At 39.9% G+C, this 23,482-nt stretch overlaps 1 protein-coding gene across 1 annotated transcript in view; it reads left to right on the top strand.

Moving 5' to 3' along the window:
- The window catches only part of PI4K2A (phosphatidylinositol 4-kinase type 2 alpha), a 1,139,234-nt gene that overhangs the window by 547,777 nt on the left and 567,975 nt on the right, over positions 1-23,482 (top strand). The window contains exon 6 of the mRNA XM_044056228.1: positions 21,526-21,625. Coding sequence (XP_043912163.1) covers positions 21,526-21,625 — 100 coding nt within the window. The remainder of the gene's footprint in view (positions 1-21,525; positions 21,626-23,482) is intronic.

Genomic DNA, 23,482 nt, shown 5'->3' with positions numbered 1-23,482 from the left:
GCATTACCAATTCTCTGCACTGCCCTTTGGCTTATCTACTGTGCCCAGAGTCTTTACAAAGTGCCTGTCACCAGTAATTGCATTCTGCAGACAAAGACTCATCCAAATTTATCTGGATGATCGTCTCATTCAAGCAGAGGACAAGGACACTCTTCTTCAACATCTGGCATTTGAAAAAAAGGCTTCTAGCATGCCTAGGGTACACCATAAAGGAAAAGAAATCACAACTGGTGCCCTCTCAAATAATTACATTCCTGGGTGCAAGCTTGAATACAACTGCCCAGATGGCTTACCTCACGCTAGACAAACAAAGGCAACTGACAACATACTTTAAACAAAATGGCAACAAAAACTCAGTTATCTGCAAGACAAATTCTGCAGGCTTTGGGATTCATAGCATTCTGCATTCTACTGATTCCATATGCGAGACTGCATATGAGGAAACTTCAGTGGTACCTAAAATGTTTATGGAGCCAGCATTGTCACAGCCTGGAAACAACGATTCCTCTCATTCCCTGCCTGCATGCAACAGGAGCTTCTTTGGTGGGCAGAGACATGTAACCAAAACAAGGGACTGTCATTCACTCTACCCCCTGCCACCCAAACCCTAACTACAGACGCATCAGGCTATGCTTGGGGGGGCCCACCTGGCAGGGAGATGCATCCAGGGCAAATGGAGCCCAAACCAAATGTATTTGCATATCAACCAGAAAGAAATGCTAGCTGTTCAGAATGCTCTGACAGCCTTCAAGGACTTGCTTCATCCATGACAACTACTGATAAGGACGGACAACACCACTGTTATGTGGTACATAAACAAGCAGGGGGTACACACTCCTACCCCCTTTGCAGACTAGCCATGGCCTTGTGGAACACAGCCTTGACTTACCAAATACATCTTCAAGCACAATTCCTGCCAGGAAAGCAAAATACTCTGGCAGATGACCTAAGCAGACATCTTATGGACCCGCACGAATGGAAACTGGATCTACAAATCTTCAACAGGTTAACACAGAAATGGGGGAGCCCAGACATAGATCTATTTGCCTCTCCCCAAAACTATCAGTTGGACAAATTTTGCACAAGAACTCATCGCAAAAAAGCATGGAAAGTGGATGCTCTATCCTTCAGCTGGAAAAAACTATCAGTCTATGCCTTTCCCCCTCTGCCTCTACTCTCCAAGGCCTTACTAAAAGTCAGACAGGAAAGAACACAAATGATCTTAATTGCTCCGGACTGGCCTTGCCAGCACTGGTACCGCTTCTAAGGAATATGTCACACCTTCCTCCGTGGTACTTGCCTCTAAAACACCTCATCTACTGTCTCAGCAGAACTTTCAAATTATACATACTCTGCTCCAAACTCTGAATCTTGCAGCATGGCTGATCAGCTAATTATTCAAACCACATCTCTCAGTAAACCTGCGATGGATGTCATTTTGGAAGCCAGAAGGCCTAGTACTAGAACATCTTATGCTGATAAATGGAAGAGATTCTGTGCTTTGAACCAAGCACAAGGAATTGACACAGCAAAGCCCAATATTCTTCAGGTTTTACAATACTTAACTGAGATGCTTGACAAGGGCCTATCTTTTTCTTCAATAAAAATCCATGCCTCTGCCATCTCTGCTCATTACAACACAGAGCCTCCCCTCTTTTCTCATCCACTGCTTAAGCAGCATCTCAGAGGGTCCAAAATTTTAAGGTCTCCCAGGAGAGCACCAACTCCTGCATGGGACCTCAATTTTGTGCTGGAAAAACTCACCCTGCCTCCTTTTGAACCAGCAGCTCCTGCGGATATAAAATTTCTGTCTTGGAAGACAGCTTTTCTTTTGGCAGTCACTTCAGCAAGAAGGGTTTCAGAACTACAGGCTCTCATGGCAGTGGAGCCTTTCATTATTTTTTACCCGGACAGGGTGGCCCTCAGGACCAATCCTTCTTTTATGCCTAAGGTGGTATCCAGTGTGGCTCTTAACCAGACCATTCGCCTGCCGACATTTTACCCAAATCCGCAGAACAAGGGGGAGCGGATTTTGCATTCATTGGATGTACACAGACAACTAAGAATCTACTTAAACAGGACCAAATCTCTAAGAAAGCCTGACCAACTACTGGTAGCATTTGCTGCATAATCAGAGGGGAAGGCTATATCAAAGCAGACTATTTCTAAATGGATAAGCCACTGCATTTGTTTCTGCTATTTGCACCATGGTAAACCTGTGCCCAAGGGGATCGGATCACATTCCACCAGGGCTGCCTCTACTTCTGCAGCTTTTCTCAGAGGAGTCACAACCAAAGACATTCTAGAAGCTGCTACTTGGAGCTCTGTTCATACCTTCACAAAGCAATTATAATTTATCTCTCTTCTCTAAATCCAGGGCAGGCTTTGCCACTGCAGTCCTGCAGGGCCTTATAGCTGCTCCTAATGCTGTTTAGCTCCATCCTCCCATCCATATTTTTGGGATTTTACCCAAATGTAATGACTGCAATATTGAAACACGAAGAACATAGTACAGTTGTGTAGACTTACCATAAATGTAGATGTTCGAGTGTATTCACTCTTGCAGTCCGGGTTACCCACCCGCCATCCCCCATTCTATACCTTTTCTTTCCTTCACTATACTCAAAAGCCTTTATGGAGTATTTGCTTTTAGTTGAAGGTAAAATTTATGTTTCTAAAAGTGCATTTATATATTTACAGTTTATTTATATATATATATTTTTTTGCTCCCCATTTGGGGGGCACCTGACATCTGGGGCAAAAAAAACTAAATAAAATGGCATCGGCTGCATGTTTTCTATCCCTGATGACCTGACGTCATGGAAGAGGAGACAACAACTGACGCAGGACCCAAGACTTTGTTATTCAGGCCGACTGAGGGCAACCTGGCAGCAGATTACCCAAATGTAATGACTGCAACAGTGAATACACTCGAACAACTACATTTATGGTAAGTGTACACAACTGTACTTTACAGGCATTTAATATTCCCTTGATCCATAACTACTTGGCAGATGAGCTCAGCCGATCCACCCATAGTCTTCACAACTGAAAGTTGGATTCCAAGATCCTCCTCAAGCTGATAATTAAATGCATGCCCAAGAAATGCACCTGTCCAGTTAATCTCTGTCACCAGGTCAACACATTCTGCTTCAGTTATCCATGCAGCAAGGCATGGACAGTGAATGCCTTTCCAGTCTATTGGAACTGGTTTATCCTGCACACCTTTCCCCCCTTCCTCCTCAAGTAATCTGTCTAAAACCTTGTCTTCTTCATTAGTATAGTGATAAATATTGTCACCTGTCAACTTGTCTTCTTAGTAACCCCACCTATAGTATGAGAAACCAGGGTTTGATTCCCTGACAGGGAGCATCTGTACCTTTCCCTTACTGTTTCAAAGGAGCATTTCCTTAAGCACACTCCAATACTGAAATCATCTCTTCCACGTATCCTGATAAAATACTGGACTGTCTAATACAGTGTCAAGCAAGATCTTCTTAAGTTGTGCAACCTAAGCCTTCGCTATAGGCTATGTCTGTGAGTCATGGTGCACTGTAGTGGTGATGCTCCTCCATAAAGGTGATTGTGATGATACGGGCAAGTGCCAGCATAGCTAGCTGGAGTTTTGTAAAGAATGAAAAGTTCTTTGAATATCATAGGTTCATGAACCTATGAATATCAAACTGATTTCTACAGTATGCTTGTGTTACAAATGTATTAGAACTGTATGTCATTTGTATATCAAACTGATTTTTACATATGTTTGTGATGAAAATGTATTTGTGAGGTAGGCTTGTATTAAAATGTTTCAACAGTGCACCCTGCTGAAATAAGAAGAAATTTACATGTATTATATCAGCTGAATTAAATGTATATGTTTTAACAGAGAACATTGGGGCAGCAAAGTTTAACTTTAAGAAAAAAGGGGAAATATAAATAAGCTACTAAACCATGAAAACAGCACCCCACAGTGCTGAATAGGACCGGAGATGGTGGGCCTGGGAAAAAGCCTTTGTTCATTAGCTTAGTGAAAAGAGGGGAGGCTCCAGGCACTGCCATAAACATTTGAATGTGTATTGTGGCTGTCTGTCTTAAATTCCTGTTTCAGCTTCAAAGGGGAATACTGTGAGAACCTAGAGTCAGGTGACCAGATGAGGTCATTCTGCCAGCCCCTTTGAAAATATATTTTGGATATTAAAAATAGAAATCTCAAAGTACTGAGTATTCTGTTTTGGAAGCCTGACTAGAAAGACAGTCATCCACAGCATCTTGCTTTGTGGTAGTAAGTAACTTAACCTAGGGAACAGTAAAATTCTCTTAGATTCAGTCAGGAATATACTGAAGCTTAGTTTAGAGACTGTTTTTCTCCATTTGTACGAGTTTGTCCATCAGTCTTAATTTCAATATTTTCTGTGATTTGAACTCTGTCATTTACTGTAAATATATATTCAGTATTTTCATGCTGTTTTATTATTTATTATTGAATATATTTAAACTTTTATTGTGGTTGGTCCTTGTAGAATGTGTCTAACCTTTGAGAATACTTGTATTTATTTGGTGACGCTATCTGCACCACTTCAGATGGCCTGGCTGTCTTGGTGGACTACTACTGCTACTATCTGAATTAGTAAAACACATTATAATTGGACACCCTTTGTTAAAGGCCTTAGAGTAGCTGATTGTGTAGTGTCTGGTGGCAGTGAATCTTAATTTATAGTCTGGGCAGAAGGGGCTTAGCTAGTAGACTTGTGCCAGCCTTTCCCAGGTGTGTGTGTGTGTGTATGTGTGTGTGTGTGTGTGTGTGTGTGTGTGTGTGTGTGTGTGTGTGTGTGTGTGTGTATGTGTATGTGTGTGTGTGTGTGTGTGTGTGTGTGTCAGCTGCTTGGGGCAAGGACACAAAGCACTGGGTTTACAGATTACAGAGAGGGTGCTGGAGGACTTGGCTTAGACACTCGGCTGATGACCTAAGTCTATGCTGTACCAGTGGGGAGTCTTATTGGGGATTTAGAGGGTGACACATATAGAGACATCCAGACCCCAGGCTGAGTGTATTCCCTTTGTGCTCTTAAGGGAAACTGTACTTGATGTAGAGAGGTCTGTATCTGGGAATATACTGAGTGCACTCATTTGTATCCAAGTGCACATCCTTGTCCAGTGTTAGTGGTGAGGAGTCGGGCTCCTTGATTACTGGCCCAGCGTAGGGATGACATATATTGGTGGCCATCACATATTGGTAGCAGTGGTGGACATCACAGTGACCACAACACTGAACCAAGTAACTACAGACCCCTTAGCTTTGTAAAGCCATGGAGGACATCATCACCAACCTCATAAGTCATGGCATTAAATAATTGATCAGACTGTACCCACAGCAATTTAGATTTCATAAAGGCAGGTCTTGCCTGCTTAATCTTTTGAACCTCTTTGAATAGGTCATGCAGGATGTATACAGTGGTCACACTGTTCATACTGCTAACCTGGATCTAGCAAGCATTCAACAGCTTACCATATGATGGGATTATGAATAAGCTTATGGCTGTAAACATTGATCCTTATATGATAAAATGGCTTGCTAATTGGATCAAGGACAGAATTCACATTGTCAAGGTTTTGAGGATGCCTCCCGAGTAAGGGAAAACGTGACCAGTGGCATCTCCCTGGGTTCTGTGTTGGAACCCCTCATTTTTGATATTTGCCTTACTTTAATGCTGACAATAAAAATCTCTGGTTGGCTAAGCTTGCCAGTGATTGTAAGCTGGGTGTAATTGCTAAGTCAACTAGTGACACTAATGCCTTTAAAATGATTTAATACAAGTCTGCTCTTGGTGGGCCAAAAATGGCTGAAATTATATGCTAAGAAATTAAGTATCTTCTCCTTTGGAAAACAACAAATCAGTACAGCCTACTGCTTCATTAACACCCCACTATGTATGAGACAGTGATCAGGGACTTGGGTACCTGGGTCAATGGTTACCCCTCCTTTGATCATCATGCTGTAACTGTAGTTAGAAAACCTTTCTGTAATTGCAGCTAATCACCAAGGGCATCTGTTCTAAAACTAAGGAAGTTATTGTTCCCATGTACTTTGCCACGGTCAGATCCACTATAGAATACAACATACCCTTTGCATGATTCTCAGTAACCCTATCACAGAACTCATAAAAATGCAGATGTTCATAATGAAAATGGTCCCCTAACCTCAAAAATCTAAATATTAAGAGTTGCTGAAATTTTTTGTCTCTATACTCCTGGTCATATAAGCTCTTAAGGAGAGACCCGTGTCTTGCTTACCATCCCCACAAGAATCCTACTGTCTGTGACCTACTTTTTTCATCAAGTCAAATAATGTATCCACACTAGAAAAAGAAACCTTATTCTTCACCAGTAAATAAATAAAACTAAATGGATGGATATGTTTATCACCCAGTGCCTTCCATTGCTCTGGACTAGGTTCCCCTTGCATATGTCAGCCTTCCAACTCAGCTTAGACAATTGGATGGATGCCCTAAAATATATTCCAGGACTTACAGATATTGCCCTCTTTGAAAAGGATACTAGAGCTGGAGGGTGGTTATTCACAGGGTACAAAGAGACCCATGTCACATAGAATAGTATTTCTTTGGATTCCTAAAAGATGTAACCGCTCTCATCCTAATAGCCAAAGCGACTCTAGTTCCTCCAGATAATGCAGTTAGTCAGACCCTATCAACCCCTTGCATGTTTTTTTAACTTAAAAAGGGGTGAGCATGAAGCATCGAAATCTAATGTGATTCAAACTAGCAACCTGGTGCTTAGGAATCTGATCCCATGTTGTGACTCCTTCCAGCCAATCTTATCTTAGGAATTCTGCTGGAAGTTACAAAGCATACAACTAAGTAGTCCAGCCTGCCAGATGTTATAGATTCTCTCTGTGATGGTGGTGATGGTGTACAGTCTAGAGTAGCCTTAGTCCAGGATGCCTTGCTGTAGTTAACCGTGATTATGCATCACTCAAGAGTGTATCTGCCATCTATTTCACCTTACCTGTCCACAGAGCATTCACTGATCTATATCTCTACAGTCAAATGACTTTTAAAGAGTTTTTTTTTCACTTAAGGCCCTAAGAAGACCACCCCTAAGTGGGAACTTAAATTTGTAATACTGAGCATGACTCTGCCCATTTGAACCTAATAGTGATAGAATTATGTAAAGTAAAACTGGTTTCCCTCATAGTAATAACGTGAATTTGATAGAAAAATGTATATAATTTGGTAGAATTGTTTTTCCTTCACAGTAACAAAGGTTTGGTAAAACTTTTCTGTCATAGTAACAGTGTGATATTTTTAGAACACAGCATTTGCAATTACAGAAAAGAAATATGCAGTAAACAAATATGATTAGCTTAACTGAATGTGCTTGTGTGAATCAAAAGTATTATACTGTTGAATGCTTTTTTAACAAATGGCATTAACAATAGGGGCTTGTTGAAATGTCATAAACAAATGTATACAGATACTCAAATGAATAAACCTGCTAAAGGGAAATGACTAACACAGCAGAAAAAAGTTGGACTATCCTATCAGTGAAAGAACATTTCTGCCTGCCAGGAACTGTTTTTCTCAGGACTAGATAAGGATGCAGACAAAGAATGCTTCAATGCAGGAAAAGACTGTTTCATCAAGGACAAAGTTTTGAAACTAGATAAAAGTGACTGAAAGACTATCTGGTGGACATTTTGTAATTTGAGTCTGCTGGGGAAGTGCAGTGTATCCGACAGTAATCTGTATTATAAAGAAAATGTTATAATCTCGATGGTAGTGCTTGGTCGGCTTGTTTCAATAAACCTTTCAGTATGCGAATAGACAGTTGTACAGTATCAGTCTATGTAACCTGCTGATAATTCAGTTTAACAAATACCTCTCCAGTGAAATTCCTGTCCTGGAAGATCTTATGTTGTATTTGTTATCTTGGTGAAAACAATTTCAGCGCTTTAGGCATTGATGTGTGATGAACCTCACACAGCTTTCTACAAGGATAAGGTGGCACCTAGTACTAACCTTTCTTTTATGTCCAGCGTGGACTTTCTGCTGGAGTTGAAGTAAATCATTTATTTATAATTTTTCTCCCCAAGGCCTCTAAATAAGAGGGAAATGTCCCTACATCTAATGGATATACAGGTAGCTGATGTGTTATGTTGAAAAGACAAAAGATGGCAAACAGATGGACATTTTGGTTTCTTTTATGCAAAGAAAGCAGGACAGGCCATTCTCCAAGCAAACTCTGTCTGAATTGCTGACTGGCTGTATTGTCTAATGATAATCGTAAGCATAGCAAAACTCAACAAGGGCAGGTAAAACCTCTCTCCCGTAGAGCAGTAGTGACTACAGTTGCCCTTTTCAAAAAGTATTTGTGAGACTGCTGCCTTGGCTTCCATTCATCCCTTTTGGAACACATTATAATCTACACATACAGTCCAGGAGTGCTTTAAGGGGTGTCCACTGCAGTCATGTAGGGCATATGGATTCTAACACCCTAATTCTGTGGCCAGGTTACCTCCTGCTTTTATACACTTCCCAAGTTTTAGGAATAATGTTGCAACAGTGATCCTTATGATGACTGGTACAGTTGTATGATCATGTTTTCCATAACAATATTTAACTGAATTCAATGATCACTGCCGTAGTATAGGCTCTTTTCCACTAGCTCAAAAGAAGCAAGGCACGCACGGTGGACTATGGTGCCCGATCCAAACCAATAATTCCAAAAACACAGAGGGACCAGCGCACACGGCAGCAGAAATAAAATACAAATTAAGTTTTTTTCGAAGGTAGCTAAAAAGCTACCTACCATACAAAGTCACAGACCGGTTTCGGCTAGTAAAGCCTTTCTCAATGTGATATTTTCCTTGAACCAAAAAGTTAATTTACAAAACACCTTCACATCCTGGTACTCTTAATATACCCTTGATTTAAAGTGGTATACTCCTAACTGAAATCACTTGGTGGATTAGAGTGCAGTCAAAGTTTAGAACATGTAAAAGATAAATATAGTGATTTGATAAGACATACAGATCTGAGAACCTGACAGTTTAATCTTTGATTATATAATTGCAAATAAATTGTATTATAAACAGCCATAATTTAGCTTGCATTATTCACAGGACCCAGATGAAAGTCTGAATGTTTGTTTAAAATATAGTGTATAATGTGGATCCATAATACAGTTTGAGCCCAGTTACCTGATCATATTTAAACAAAATTCTATTCTCAATCTCTCGGTGGTACACATTACTAAAGCTAACACTAAGTATTAATATTGTTATCTAGAAGTACCATCATGTACTTCATATTCATTCAATCCTGGTTTGAAAAAAGCCCCAAGATTGGTAATCCACTTGCTTTCCATATTGTTAAGTTTAGTATGCCAACCCGTCTTAAAGTTCCTATGAAGTTGAATTTTGTCTATAATGACAAACCTGAACGAGGCCCCTGTGTGATGTTTGCTGTGTTTGTATAAAGCATTTGTGATTCGTCTGTTTCTTATGGAACTTAAATGCTCACTAATTCTTATTCTAATGGGTCTAGAGGTCTGACCAACATAAAAAGCAGAACAGGTGCATTGGGCCAAATAAATAACCCAATCAGAGCTGCAATTTGCAAAAATGTTAATATTGTAGACCTTAGAAGTGTTTTTACTGGTGAATTCTTTAGATGTTCTTCATCTCACATTGCTGCAGTCCTTACACTTGGGTAGTCCGCTGTCCTCGGTCGGCCCGAATATCAAAGTATAAGGCTGACTCCGGTCAAGGCGCATTTGACTGACATCAGGACGTCAGGGTACAAATGCGCATGACCGACGTCATATCCTCAGTCTTTTTTGCCGCATGGTCCGATGCAGAAGCAGTATTGCAAGTGCCGGTTGGCGTTCTGAAATTTTTCGTTTTCGGAGTTTCAGACCGAGTCAAAGTTGGCTAAGTACCCGTTGGGAATATTTTAGTTTTTCTTGCCTCAGTGGTTTACGGATGTCAGAAAAGTGAATAATTGTATTTCTTGTGGGAAACAGATACCGCATAGAGATTATCATACTTTGTGTATTCCTTGTTTAGGGCCTGAGCACGACGTTGTTGGGTGTCGCTCTTGTGCTAGATTTAATAAGCGCACTATAAAGAGGAGATTAGATTGTGCCAGGTTAGTCTTTGGGAAGCGGTGCAATTATAACATGCCGTCGGATGCTCCGACGCCCACTTCTTCAAAGAAGCGCAAGGACAAAGCAGTGAAGCCTAGGCTAGAAGAACCGTCCGTACCGGACGCCGGTTCTTTAGAGGTGTCGGTGGAGCCGGTGGTTCCACCGGAGGTTTCTTTGGGATCCCAGGGAGAGACCTTGTTATTGCAGGATGTGGCCTCTCAGGAGGCAGGCCAGGGTGATGGGGCTTCTCAGGTTACTATACTCCCCTCCCTGCCTAGGGTGGTTAGGCCCTCTCCTTCTGTTTCCAAGGCTTCTCCTAGAGGCAGGCCAGGTTTAGCTTCAGTTGGTGTCACCCCTAGTTCTTCTGGAACTGTGCCCAAGAAGCATATCCTTAAAATGGCAGAAGATTTGATTACTCTGATTAGGGGTTCTTTGCCCCCTCCTGATAAGAGACCTAGGGTGGAGCCTGAGCTAGGGAGTTTTGAGCAGGCTTCGGATGTTTCAGAGTCTTCGGCTGAAGACTTGCAGGAGTACTCTCCTTATTCTGATTCTGATGTGGATGATTCTACTTCTTCTGCTTCTCCTCCTGAGGAGGATTTTTCTTTTTCAGAAACTCTTCATTCCATGAGGGAACATTTTAAGTGGGAAGGTCAGGACTTCTCTGATTCCAGGAAAAGGCTTAGGGAATTTTTGTTTTTACCCCAGCATAGGCCTTTGGCTATACCTCCTGTTTTGGATGTAGTGGAAGATGTTTTTACAGAGGCTTCTCTTAATCCTGATTCTATGCCTCCTGCTCCTGTTAAACCGGATAGGTATTACAGGGTGCCTGAAGCTCATAAGTATCTTTTTAAGAGTCCTAGGGCAGACCCAGAAACTGTTAGCCAGGGGCCTAAAGGTGTTAAGGCTTCTGTTGTCAAAAGTCCGGTTCCTACAGATAAAGAAGCCAGGGCCTTGGATAGATGGGGAAAGAAAGTTTATACTTCTTCCACTCTAGCTATGAGGGCTTTGAATTGCCAGTTTCACATGTTAAAATACCAAAACTATCTCCTTTCACAGTTGAAGTCTAAGGTTGATGCTCTGGCGGAAGGTATTGATTGTAAAGAGTTACAAGATTTAGTACATGTTTCTGAACAGGTGGGTAAGCATTCTTTGCAATGTGGTTTTGATGCTGTACAGGCCTCGTCTAGGGTGGCTGCCACTGGGTCAGTTCTTCGCAGGCACGCCTGGTTGAGGGATCAAAATTTATCTGACCATGTTAAAACTAGGATTTTAGATGCTCCTTTGCAATCTGATGTGTTGTTTGGTTCTCCTGTTGAGACAGTTTTAAAGAAAATGGAAGACAAGGCTAAGTCTATGCAGACTGTTAAAGATTTTTTGCAGGTTCAGCCTCCAAAGTTTAGTAGAAATTGGCCTGCTAAAGGGTGGACGTATCCTTCTTATGATTCCCAGTCTAGGGGTAGATCTAGACGTGGTAGGGGCAGAGCTCAGGGCTCTTTCGGGCCTAGAACAGGGAGTTCTCCAGCACAGTCTTCAGGTGAGGGCAGGGGTCAGTCCTTTCGAAAACAGACCCAATGACCTACCTTTTCGGCTGCCAGAGCCTTCTCGTCTGGCAGCACCTTTGGGAGGAAGGTTGGCACTTTTCAAAGAAAATTGGAGTTTAATTACCCAAGACAGATGGGTATTGGATATCATACACCAAGGTTACAGGTTTTATTTCCATACCTTGCCTCCTTTCAGAGGCATGCCAGACGTTCCTCCTCAACAAAGAATAGAGGCTCACAAGCAAATTTCTCTGTTACTTCAACTAGGGGCCATACAGCCGGTCCCTATGCCAGAAGTGGGCCTAGGATTTTATTCTCGCCTGTTCCTAGTACCAAAGAAGGGGAACACGTGGAGACCAATTTTGGATTTATCTATCCTCAACACTTATCTGGACATTCCCAAGTTCAAAATGTTGACGTTACAACAGCTTTTACCTCTGCTGGGCAAAGATCATTGGATGGTAACTTTGGATCTCAAGGAGGCTTACCTTCATGTTCCTATCAGACTAAGTTGCAGGAAGTATCTGCGTTTTCGAGCTGGGACTTCTCACTATCAGTTCTCTGCATTGCCCTTTGGCTTATCTACTGCCCAGAGTATTCACGAAAGTTCTGGCTCCAGTGATAGCTTTCTTCAGGCTAAAAGGAATACAGATCTATCCTTATTTGGACGACTGCCTGATTCTGGCTCAAGGAAGGAAGAGCTTCTTCATCATTTGGAATATGTGATAGCAGTGCTAAGATGCCTGGGGTATTCTGTGAGCGAAATAAAGTCCAGTCTAGTACCCTCTCAGGACATGTGCTTTCTGGGTGTAAGACTGAATACAGCATCCCAGATGGCCTTTTAACCCCGGACAAACAAAAGAGTCTTTCCCTTTACTTCCATCAACTATCTCATCAGTCTGGGCTGACTGCAAGGACAGTCCTTCAAGCCTTAGGGTTCATGGCATCTTGTATTCTGGTGCTTCCCAATGCCAAACTGCATATGAGGAAGCTGCAATGGTATCTCAAAAATGTATGGACACAGCACTGCCAGGATCTGGACACTGTCATTCAAATAATACCTTGCATTCAAAAGGAATTTTTGTGGTGGGCTCAGGAATGTCACCTAAACAAGGGACTCTCTGTGACCCGGCCAGAGGCGAGTCAGATTCTAACGACAGATGCCTCAGACAAAACTTGGGGAGCTCATCTAAATGGAAAGTGGATACAAGACAAGTGGCCTGCCAGACTACAACATCTACATATCAACCTGAAGGAGATGTTAGCAGTCCAGTTTGCATTAATAGCTTTCAAGGATTTACTTCTTCCAGGGCAGGTGTTGATTCTAACAGACAACACAACTGTCATGTGGTACATCAACAGGCAAGGGGAACGATTCTTATCCTCTATGCAGGCAAGCAATGATTTTGTGGGAGACTGCTCTCAGTTTACAGCTCAATCTTCAGGCAAGGTTTCTGCCAGGAGCACAGAACTCCTTAGCAGATGTGTTGAGCAGGCAATTATGGATCCCCACGAGTGGAAATTGGATCCTCTTGTATTTCAGAAATTGACAGTGTCATGGGGAACTCCAGACATAGATCTGTTCGCTTCTCCACTAAACCATCAGCTGCCAAAGTTTTGCACAAAAAGGTTTCATCCCACAGCTTGGAAAGTGGATGCTCTTTCTTTCAATTGGAGCAGTCTTCATGTGTATGCCTTTCCACCTCTGCCTCTCCACCCAAAGGTACTTCTAAAGGTCAGACAGGACAAGCCAAGGATGATTTTAATAGCTCCAGATTGGCCTCGACAGCACTGGTACCCATTACTGAGAAGTCTGGCACGGAAGCCTCCATGGCCTTTGCCTTGATTCCACACCTGTTGTCACAGGAGGACAGCCATTTGCTCAATGTCAAACTTCACTCTCTTCACCTAACAGCCTGGCATATTCTGTTTTGAACCATAGAGGGTCTCAACTTCCACAACAAGTTTTGAATGTGATTTTGGAAGCTAGAAGGCCTAGTACAAGGAAAGTGTACGCAGATAAATGGAAGAGATTTTTATTTTGGAGTTCAGCAAAGGATTTTGATGTTTCTGAGCCTAATTTAAGTGTGGCTCTTCAATATCTTACTGAGTTACTGGACAAAGGTTTGTCCTTCTCTTCTATTAAGGTTCATGCTGCAGCAATTTCAGCTCACTATGAATGTGACCCTCCATTGTTTTCTCATCCTTTGTTCAAGCAATTTCTTAGAGGGCAAAGAATATAAGACCCCACGTAGAGCTCCTACTCCTGCTTGGGATCTCAATTTTGTGTTGGAGAAACTCACTCTACAACCTTTTGAGCCTGCAGCTACTTCTGAGTTGAAATATTTATCATGGAAGACTGCCTTTTTGTTGGCCATTACCTCTGCAAGAAGGGTTTCTGAATTACAGGCCCTTATGGCGGTTGAGCCTTTCTTGATTTTCCATAAGGATAGGGTATCTTTGTACTAATCCTTCCTTTATGCCTAAGGTGGTTTCTAGTGTGGCTTTAAACCAAACTATTCATTTGCCTACTTTTTATGCAAATCCCCAAAATAAAGGGGAAAAGATTTTGCACACTTTAGATGTACACAGGCAGTTGCGATATTATTTGGACAGAACTAAAGGGTTCAGGCAGTCTCAGCAGTTGTTTGTTTCTTTTGCTTTGAGTTCTCAGGGCAAGCCTGTGTCAAAACAAACTATTTCTAAGTGGATTGGGTTTTGCATTGCTTTCTGTTATTCCCATCATGGCAAGGAGATTCCAGCTGGGATTAGGCCTCATTCCACTAGGGCTACTGCCACTTGACAGCCTTTTTGAGGGAGTGGCAACCAAGGATATTTTGGAGGCAGCTACTTGGAGTTCAGTGCATACTTTCTCTAGGCATTATCACCTGCCACTTTACTCTAAATCCAGGGCTGCTTTTGCCACTGCTGTTTTGCAGGGCATTTTGGCAGCTCCTGCTTCCTTGTAGTTTGGCCATCCTCCCTTACCTCTGCTTTGGGATTCTACCCAAGTGTAAGGACTGCAGCAATGTGAGATGAAGAACATAGTACAGTTTTGTACCTACCATAAATGTAGATGTTCGAAGATCCACATTGCTGCAGTCCAATTTACCCTCCCTCCTTCCCTCTGTAGTTAGAGGTGGTTGTGTGGGTTGGGTTGTAAATATTGTGTATATTGTATATATTGTACATATAATTAGTGCAAGGGTGGTTGGTTGTTTGTTTGCTGTCTTTTGGTTTTGACCTTTATTTTTAGGGTCTTCTGACATCTGGGGCAAGAAAAGACTGAGGATATGACGTCGGTCATGCGCATTTGTACCCTGACGTCCTGATGTCAGTCAAATGCGCCTTGACCGGCGTCAGCCTTATACTTTGATATTCGGGCCGACCGAGGACAGTGGACTACCCAAGTGTAAGGACTGCAGCAATGTGGATCTTCGAACATCTACATTTATGGTAGGTACAAAACTGTACTTTTTGCAAATATACTGACATGCGCTGCAATGTCCACATGGATAGCAGCCCACTAAAGCGTCCCCAAAAAGTAATAATTTTCTTTCTGTGGTCACAATTTAGTAATTAATAATTTTTCAACAAGAATTGGCAGAATTTACTTGTTCGTATGACACAAGGAAGGGCTCTAATGGTTTAAACCACGCATATGGGCCTGTTAACATTATACCATTTATCACGCTGTCGTTTTACAGATTACATACCAGGAAGTTGAATTATCTTGTTTTCTTGTTTTGTGACTGTAATTGCTTGGTATAGGCACATCAAGGTGTTTCATTCTTTCATTTTCAGCTAATATTTATGCGAATTAGCATATCTGTGTTACAACTATAAGGATTCATGTTTAAGATGACACAGGATATTGGTGTTACAATTTAAACCACAATTATTATTTAAATAATATTTTTCTATTTACCATACTATTTTACTATTCAAGTGTGGTATTGAATAGCTTATGATTGTGGTTTCTACAGATCTATGGATGGATCAATATGACTTGATTAAGGATAGGTTTTTGGTACATTTCTCCCCATTTGTACCCTTGCCAGAGGTTGAAATTCTAGCAAACTCTTATTATATATTTTTTTACAGACATCAATATTTCAGATAAGTTTGATAGTTGTCTGATGTTGGTCAATATATTATAGGTTATTCACAGCTAAGTTTTGAAAATTACAATAATCTATATTTTTATTAAACCACATAGGAATATTAAGGGACATTGTTGGGCTGTCAGATTAGTGGTAGTACTGATTTAATACTTAGTGGATTTGTTAATATATTTTTTCTTGACATAATTGGGATTGGTCTAATGGTGCCTTTTTAGTGACTGTCGGATTCACTATTGAATACAGTGAATATGTTAAGCATGAAGTGACTGGATATACCAGAGCAATAAGATAATTTTCGAATAAACACCAGTTATATAATTATTAAGGAGGATTATATACCCTTACGGTGGCCAATAATTAATATACTATTTAGGAACGTTCTTTGTAATAATACCACTTATTGTAAGGGTATGAAAATATAACAACATATTCATTCTGTATTCTTGTGACCGATTTGTACTATTCAGGCATATATGGTTATGTTGACCATGCAATATTGAATATTGGTATATTTTTTTGAGTAAGACTAACTACTCTATTTTTGTCAGCCCAACATTACCCCCTAAGTAAGTCCTTTTTTTGGCCAATAAGTTATCCGTAACAGGCTTAAAATTTAACCATTGGTCCTAATCATGGATTTTGGATATTCAGGCATATAGGGTTATGTTGACCATGCAATATTGAATATTGGTATATTTTTTTGAGTAAGACTAACTACTCTATTTTTTGTCAGCCCAACATTACCCCCTAAGTAAGTCCTTTTTTTGGCAAATAAGTTATCAGTAACAGACATAATACTACAGGCTTAAAATTTAACCATTGGTCCTAATCATGGATCTGAATGACATCCTTAGGGGTCTTTCAGCAGATAAGGATAATCTAGATGCATTTGGACTTAATACAGGTCAATCCCCTATGGCAGATAATGTCATAACCGACACCAGAGATAAATGTGGCTCTGTTTTCTCCAAACTTAGTAGACAAATGAAAACTCAGAACCAACATATGGCACTTGAAGCTTTTCAAAGCGTACAAAATAAAAGATATTACACCTAGAGGGCTTCGTATTAAGTTGCAACCATTAGTGGCTAATATTGATAACCAATTAACACAAGACTGGGCTACAGCCCAACATCAGGCATCTATGCTTTTTGTTGATAGCCTTTCCAAATACTATGAAAGAACCATAGAAACACTGATCACAGACTTACAAACTACTTGCCTAGAAGCTGAAGCCTTTTCTACCACAGATTATTATCAAGGTTATTTATCGGAATTAGCCAAAGAATTGACCAACATAGAGGAACAACTCAAGAAAAAGAAAATACACAAGTTTAACAGAGACCTAGGTGATTACGAAAAAGGTAAACCGTTCGTAACACAAAAAAGTGTCAAGTTTAGTGAGGGGGCATATAAACCACAAAGGGGAAAGAAAAGACCCAGACCTATCCTTAAAAAGAATGATACAACACATACTGTTACATCTGATGATGATTATTCATCAACCACAGATGGCGAGGTTTCCTCCAACCAGGCATCCCCAGTGGCAAAAAGGAAGCAATTCATCCCTTTAGGACAAACAAACGTAGGGCAGGGGAGGAAACATAGGAGAAAATATGGGTACAACCAATCTTCAAACATTACTGAAACAAATAACAACACAGTGAATAATGTACTTAATATTTCTTCTTTTGCACTCACGGATGTACAATATAAGGTACTAAATAAAGGCTTAAATTTTGTACCCACATCACCTGTGCCTGAACATTTTTTAGTGGAAGACATTAATAATTTTTGTAGAACACTTAACCTTAAGTTATTCTTTTCAGATGAGTCTAACTCTCAAAGGTCTACTGGTTTCCGGTTTTGCAAATCAAAATTTGTACCACTGATGGACAAGCATGTCTCAAAATTCAAAGATTGTGTTATGAGGGATTTACACTTTTCTGATAACTTTATATGTAATCGCAGCAATCTCAATCAGTCTGAAAGAGAAGCACTTTCACAATTACAACACAATAAAAACATAGTTATCACTCCAGCGGATAAAGGTGGGGGTATTGTTGTAATGGATCATTCGAAATACAAGGCAGAGGCACTTAAACAGTTATCTCAATCACAGTTTTACATACAGATGGTAGTGGATCCCACCTCTAACTTCAAATCTGAGATTGACTCATTTATAGATTTGGCAGCGGAGGAGGGTATTATTACTCCACAAGTTGCTAGGCAACTTAAGGTGACTGAACCAATGCCACAATACCTATATTTAATACCGAAAATACACAAAGATCTACTTAATCCACCAGGTAGACCTATAGTATCAGGTCGAGGATCACTCACGGAACCCCTGTCTGCCTTTCTGACTGAACATCTGAAACCACTACTGACCATGGTCAGATCACGTATTCAAGATACCACACAGTTTTTGAATATTATTGAAGACTCTCAGCTGGAAGATGATTGGCTGTTATGTACATTAGACGTCTCATCATTATATACGAGCATTCCCCATAAGGCTGGCATCATGGCGGTGACTTATTGGTTAAATCAATCTAAGTTATATTCTACTGGATTTAACAATTTCTTGATCAAGCTTACAGAATATGTACTACAAAAAAACATCTTTTACTTTGAAGGCAACCCATATTGGCAAATCAAAGGGACAGCAATGGGGGGGCATCCTTTGCCCCGATTTACGCGGATCTGTTTATGGGATATTTTGAACAGGCCTTCATATATGATGCCCAGCAGAATATTCACATGGACAATATGGACATCTGGCTGAGATACCTGGATGATTGCTGGTTGGTGTGGCGGGCAGGTATGGATGAATTATCCAAATTTATTGCATACCTAAATAATAATCCATTTGATATACATTTTACAGCCAATACTGGGTATCATGAAATAGTTTTTCTGGATGTGGTCATTAAAAGATTACCTGACCACACTTTAGCAACATCGATACACAGAAAATTCCCACCATATAACACTTTACTTCATGCTACTAGTTCTCACCCCCGCCACATCATCAGCAACATCCCAAAGTCCCAATTTTTGCGATTAAAAAGAATATGCTCCACAAATGTAGAATATTCTGCACAAACACAGGAACTAACAGCAAGATTTGTGGACAGAGGATATAATCCTGAACATCTAACCAATACGATCAGTCAAATTCAAACCAGTAGAAGATCAGATCTATTGAAATACAATAGACCAGAGGATGAAGTTACTCGAGGTAGACAACCTATTAGATTAGTCACCACTTATGGAAACAACACATCCAGGTTCAGACAAATTGTCAGTAAACATTGGGATATACTAAAATCAAACCCATTTCTCAATGATATTCTCCCGGATACATGTGCTTTTTCTTACCGACGGGGACGCACCATTCATTCCCATTTAACACATTACAAAAGGTTCACACCGGTTTCCTCAATACAAACAACACTTTCTGGGGGCGCTTTAGTGGGCTGCTATCCATGTGGACATTGCAGCGCATGTCAGTATATTTGCAAAACTAAAGAATTCACCAGTAAAAACACTTCTAAGGTCTACAATATTAACATTTTTGCAAATTGCAGCTCTGATTGGGTTATTTGGCCCAATGCACCTGTTCTGCTTTTTATGTTGGTCAGACCTCTAGACCCATTAGAATAAGAATTAGTGAGCATTTAAGTTCCATAAGAAACAGACGAATCACAAATGCTTTATACAAACACAGCAAACATCACACAGGGGCCTCGTTCAGATTTGTCATTATAGACAAAATTCAACTTCATAGGAACTTTAAGACGGGTTGGCATACTAAACATAACAATATGGAAAGCAAGTGGATTACCAATCTTGGGGCTTTTTTCAAACCAGGATTGAATGAATATGAAGTACGTGATGGTACTTCTAGATAACAATATTAATACTTAGTGTTAGCTTTAGTAATGTGTACCACCGAGAGATTGAGAATAGAATTTTGTTTAAATGTGATCAGGTAACTGGGCTCAAACTGTATTATGGATCCACATTATACACTATATTTTAAACATTCAGACTTTCATCTGGGTCCTGTGAATAATGCAAGCTAAATTATGGCTGTTTATAATACAAATTATTTGCAATTATATAATCAAAGATTAAACTGTCAGGTTCTCAGATCTGTATGTCTTATCAAATCACTATATTTATCTTTTACATGTTCTAAACTTTGACTGCACTCTAATCCACCAAGTGATTTCAGTTAGGAGTATACCACTTTAAATCAAGGGTATATTAAGAGTACCAGGATGTGAAGGTGTTTTGTAAATTAACTTTTTGGTTCAAGGAAAATATCACATTGAGAAAGGCTTTACTAGCCGAAACCGGTCTGTGACTTTGTATGATAGGTAGCTTTTTAGCTACCTTCGAATAAAACTTAATTTGTATTTTCTTTTCCACTAGCTCTCTAGGATTTCTCCTGTCCTGCTTACCTGCAGATCTAAAAACAGATTTAGCAGTAGGAGCTCCGTCTTAACTTCATCCTATGGTCTTGCCTCTCTGGGAAAGTCTTTGGTGCATTAATCTGAGCAGGTCAAGAGGTCCTTGTCAGGTTAAATTGTTAACTGTTGCTTACATACCTCTTCACAACAAAAAGCATGGGTTGATCTTCCTTTTTGTACCTCTATCCTACAGGTGTTCTTGGCATGTAGAAGAGACCATCTCCATAGTAAGGACATCCAGTGCTCTGGAAGTCAGGCTAGATGAAAACATGGTTACCAACTATTAACATGATTTATGAGTAATATTATAATTGTCACTTTTGTATTTTTAACGTCTGTTATTAGTTAAGTATGTTTGCACAACTGTACTTTTTGCCTTGGGTCTCTTTTTCATGTATTGACTATAACAAGTCTTGTGAGATTACTTTTATAGGACCTACTGCTGTTAAGCCATGTTTCTGCAGGGCCATGCAGCTCTGAGTCATACAGGTATATAGGTTTTGGTCTGCTGTGTGGACTGCAGATGTTGTAATGTTCTTTACATTGTAGTATGCTTGTAGTCATGTCTGCTGTTTACTTAAGATTGATTAATTTTGGCTCCCTACAAGTTCTTCTTGATGCCATTATTGTACAATATGGGAACATGCTGCTACATGTTGATACTGTTATTGAAGTGCATGATGGTGTACTTTCAGAAGTTCTTCTATGGTATTCTGGGAACTGTCTTGTACTGCAAGCTTGGGACACCACTTTTACTATTTGATCTAGTGTGTTCTGTCTTGGTTCCTTGGTATGTGTGCTAGCTTTTATCCCATTACTTTGCTCACGATAAGCCGAGTTAATGCCTGGAGGGTCCTTTGTTTTATGAAGAGTTTTATACTTACCTCTTCCTCTCTGTGTCTGTGGTGCAGTTATAGACTCCACTAAGCTAAATACTAAACAGAAGAATCTGTTTTTGATGGGTTGTCTTTCTTATTCACCTTTCTTATGCCTCTGAGCATTTCTTTTTATTAGTATGTTGTTGGATTACTTTTCTTTTCAGTCTTGTCTCCGTTCCTTACTATTTGTTCATGTTAATGCTTTCTTTTTTTGGAACTTTGCCAACCTTACTGCCATCCCTGCTTGCATTTTAGAAATTTAGCATTCCTCTTGTCATCAGCCTTTTTTTCTGCCCTACTTATGTTTTCTTTTTTCTTTTTTTTTTTTTTTTTTCAGGATATGGATTGGGTAATGGTGAGGGAACCTATCATTAAAATCGCTGCAATTGATAATGGACTGGCATTTCCTCTAAAACACCCAGACTCCTGGAGGGCGTGTAAGTAATGTTTTTTTTTTTTTTTTATGCAAACTTTGCAGAGAAAGGTTAAAAAAATGTTCTTGTTCATTCATTCGTTCACTAGTGAACTGGTCCATTGGACTCTTCTCAGTAATGACTCCAGTGACACGCAAAGGTAATGGAATAAAATAAGATTTAAAGTTAACATGCATTAAAAACAAGTTTGAAAAACATTTAAGCAGCAACAGAATACTAAATTATGGATACGTAGAAGAACAACTGTAGAAGTAATGTAGTAAATGAGTGTAGTAAGCTTTAACAGGTGACAAAACAGTAGTAAGCTATTTTATCTCAATACCCTTAAAATAAATAAAACTGAATTTATTGCCATAACATAAATATTAAAACCATGGATAATAGTTGCACCCATTCCTCTTTTATTGCAAGCAGCCAAACTGCATTTGGAAAGAAATAAGATCAATGATGTTTGTTAGGTTTAAACAAAATGGGTTCCCGAAAGTTGGTCCAGGAAGGAAGGGTATTCCATCTAAAGATTAACTTAAATTCATTATTTTGAAATCTGAGATGGTATTGCTGCTAAACTGTTTGTGGTAAGTACTGCCTCTGGTCTTACTTGAAAATTGATCACCAAACTAATGTGATTTGCAAGTCAGCAAAAATAAGGAGTACAATTTTGCAGGCACATGGAGGGCCAAAGTTATGGTACAAAAGCTTTGAATATTGACAGAACTGTTGCTTGGGTCATTTATTAATGGAAATAAAGTCAGAATTAAAAAGATGAACCTGTGATGTTGAGACTTGCAAAAGTATGAGTCTTCAAAGTTTGTTTTAAGAGATTTGAAGGTAAATTGAAATTTCAAGAGATGGCACTGGCAAAAAAAAACTGTATTCCAAAAACAGGCATTGCTTTACCAGTTGTGGTTCAAGTACTGAAAGTTACAGAGATGGCAAATATTTTGAGACTGAATTGTGGGATTTGACTGGATTGCTTATGGCATATATGAAACATTTGGAAGTAATTGTAGAGAAGGGTGTAGAATTTATGTATGACTAGCAAGTAGCTCTGGCGCCCGTTGAATGTCAGACATTTGAGATTCAGAACAAGACAATTGAGATGACAAAAAAATAATAATAATAAGGGGTGAGCCCCAGTTGATTGGAATGGAAGATTAGGCAAGAAACAAAAATATGTGATTGCTGGAAGTTTGGAATGTGGTGAAGGTACAGATTTGAAAGGTTATGTAAAAACCAAGGTGGCAAAATGGACTGAGGTGAAGCATTTGAAATAACCAAGGCCATATTTAAATAAGGGAAACTTTGCCAGTACTATTAGTTTTAAGATGTTATGAAAAGGACCAGATATTATACCAGCTGTGGCAACCCAGTAAAGGTATGTCACTGGCTGGATGGACCTGTACATGCTGAGCATGATTGTTTTGAGGTGACTGTATAAAGTAGATTGCAATATGTGGAAGAAATAAAAGCATGTAATTGGAGATTGTTCGAGTATAGTGGACATTTCATGCTACTTTGAAAGTTTTGGGGATTGGTGGCATGGGTGGTTAAATTTTGAGTGAGTGAAGCAGTTTTCACAAAATAAAAGAATTGCCATTTTGACAAACAGTTCTAAGTTGAGTTGGAGGAGACAGGGACAGTCACTGTTGAGGAGACATTGACTCATCGGGGTAGGGAAAAAAGAGAGATGGGAAAAGAGACGGGAACTGAATCGCTGAAGAATATATTCAAGTTTGCAGTGACTAGAAGAAAATGTCTTGAAAGGCATGGTGGATCTATTTGAACTATGCAGACTGGGTAATATAATAAGAGTTTGCCAAACAAAAGTTTGTCTGTTAGGGCATTTATCTAGTACACCAC

The sequence above is a fragment of the Protopterus annectens genome, chromosome 14.part0 (genome assembly GCF_019279795.1).
Source record: "Protopterus annectens isolate FY-2018-M chromosome 14.part0, PAN1.0, whole genome shotgun sequence".
Taxonomy (NCBI): Eukaryota; Metazoa; Chordata; order Ceratodontiformes; family Protopteridae; genus Protopterus; species Protopterus annectens.
This window is presented reverse-complemented; position numbering and strand designations above follow the sequence as displayed.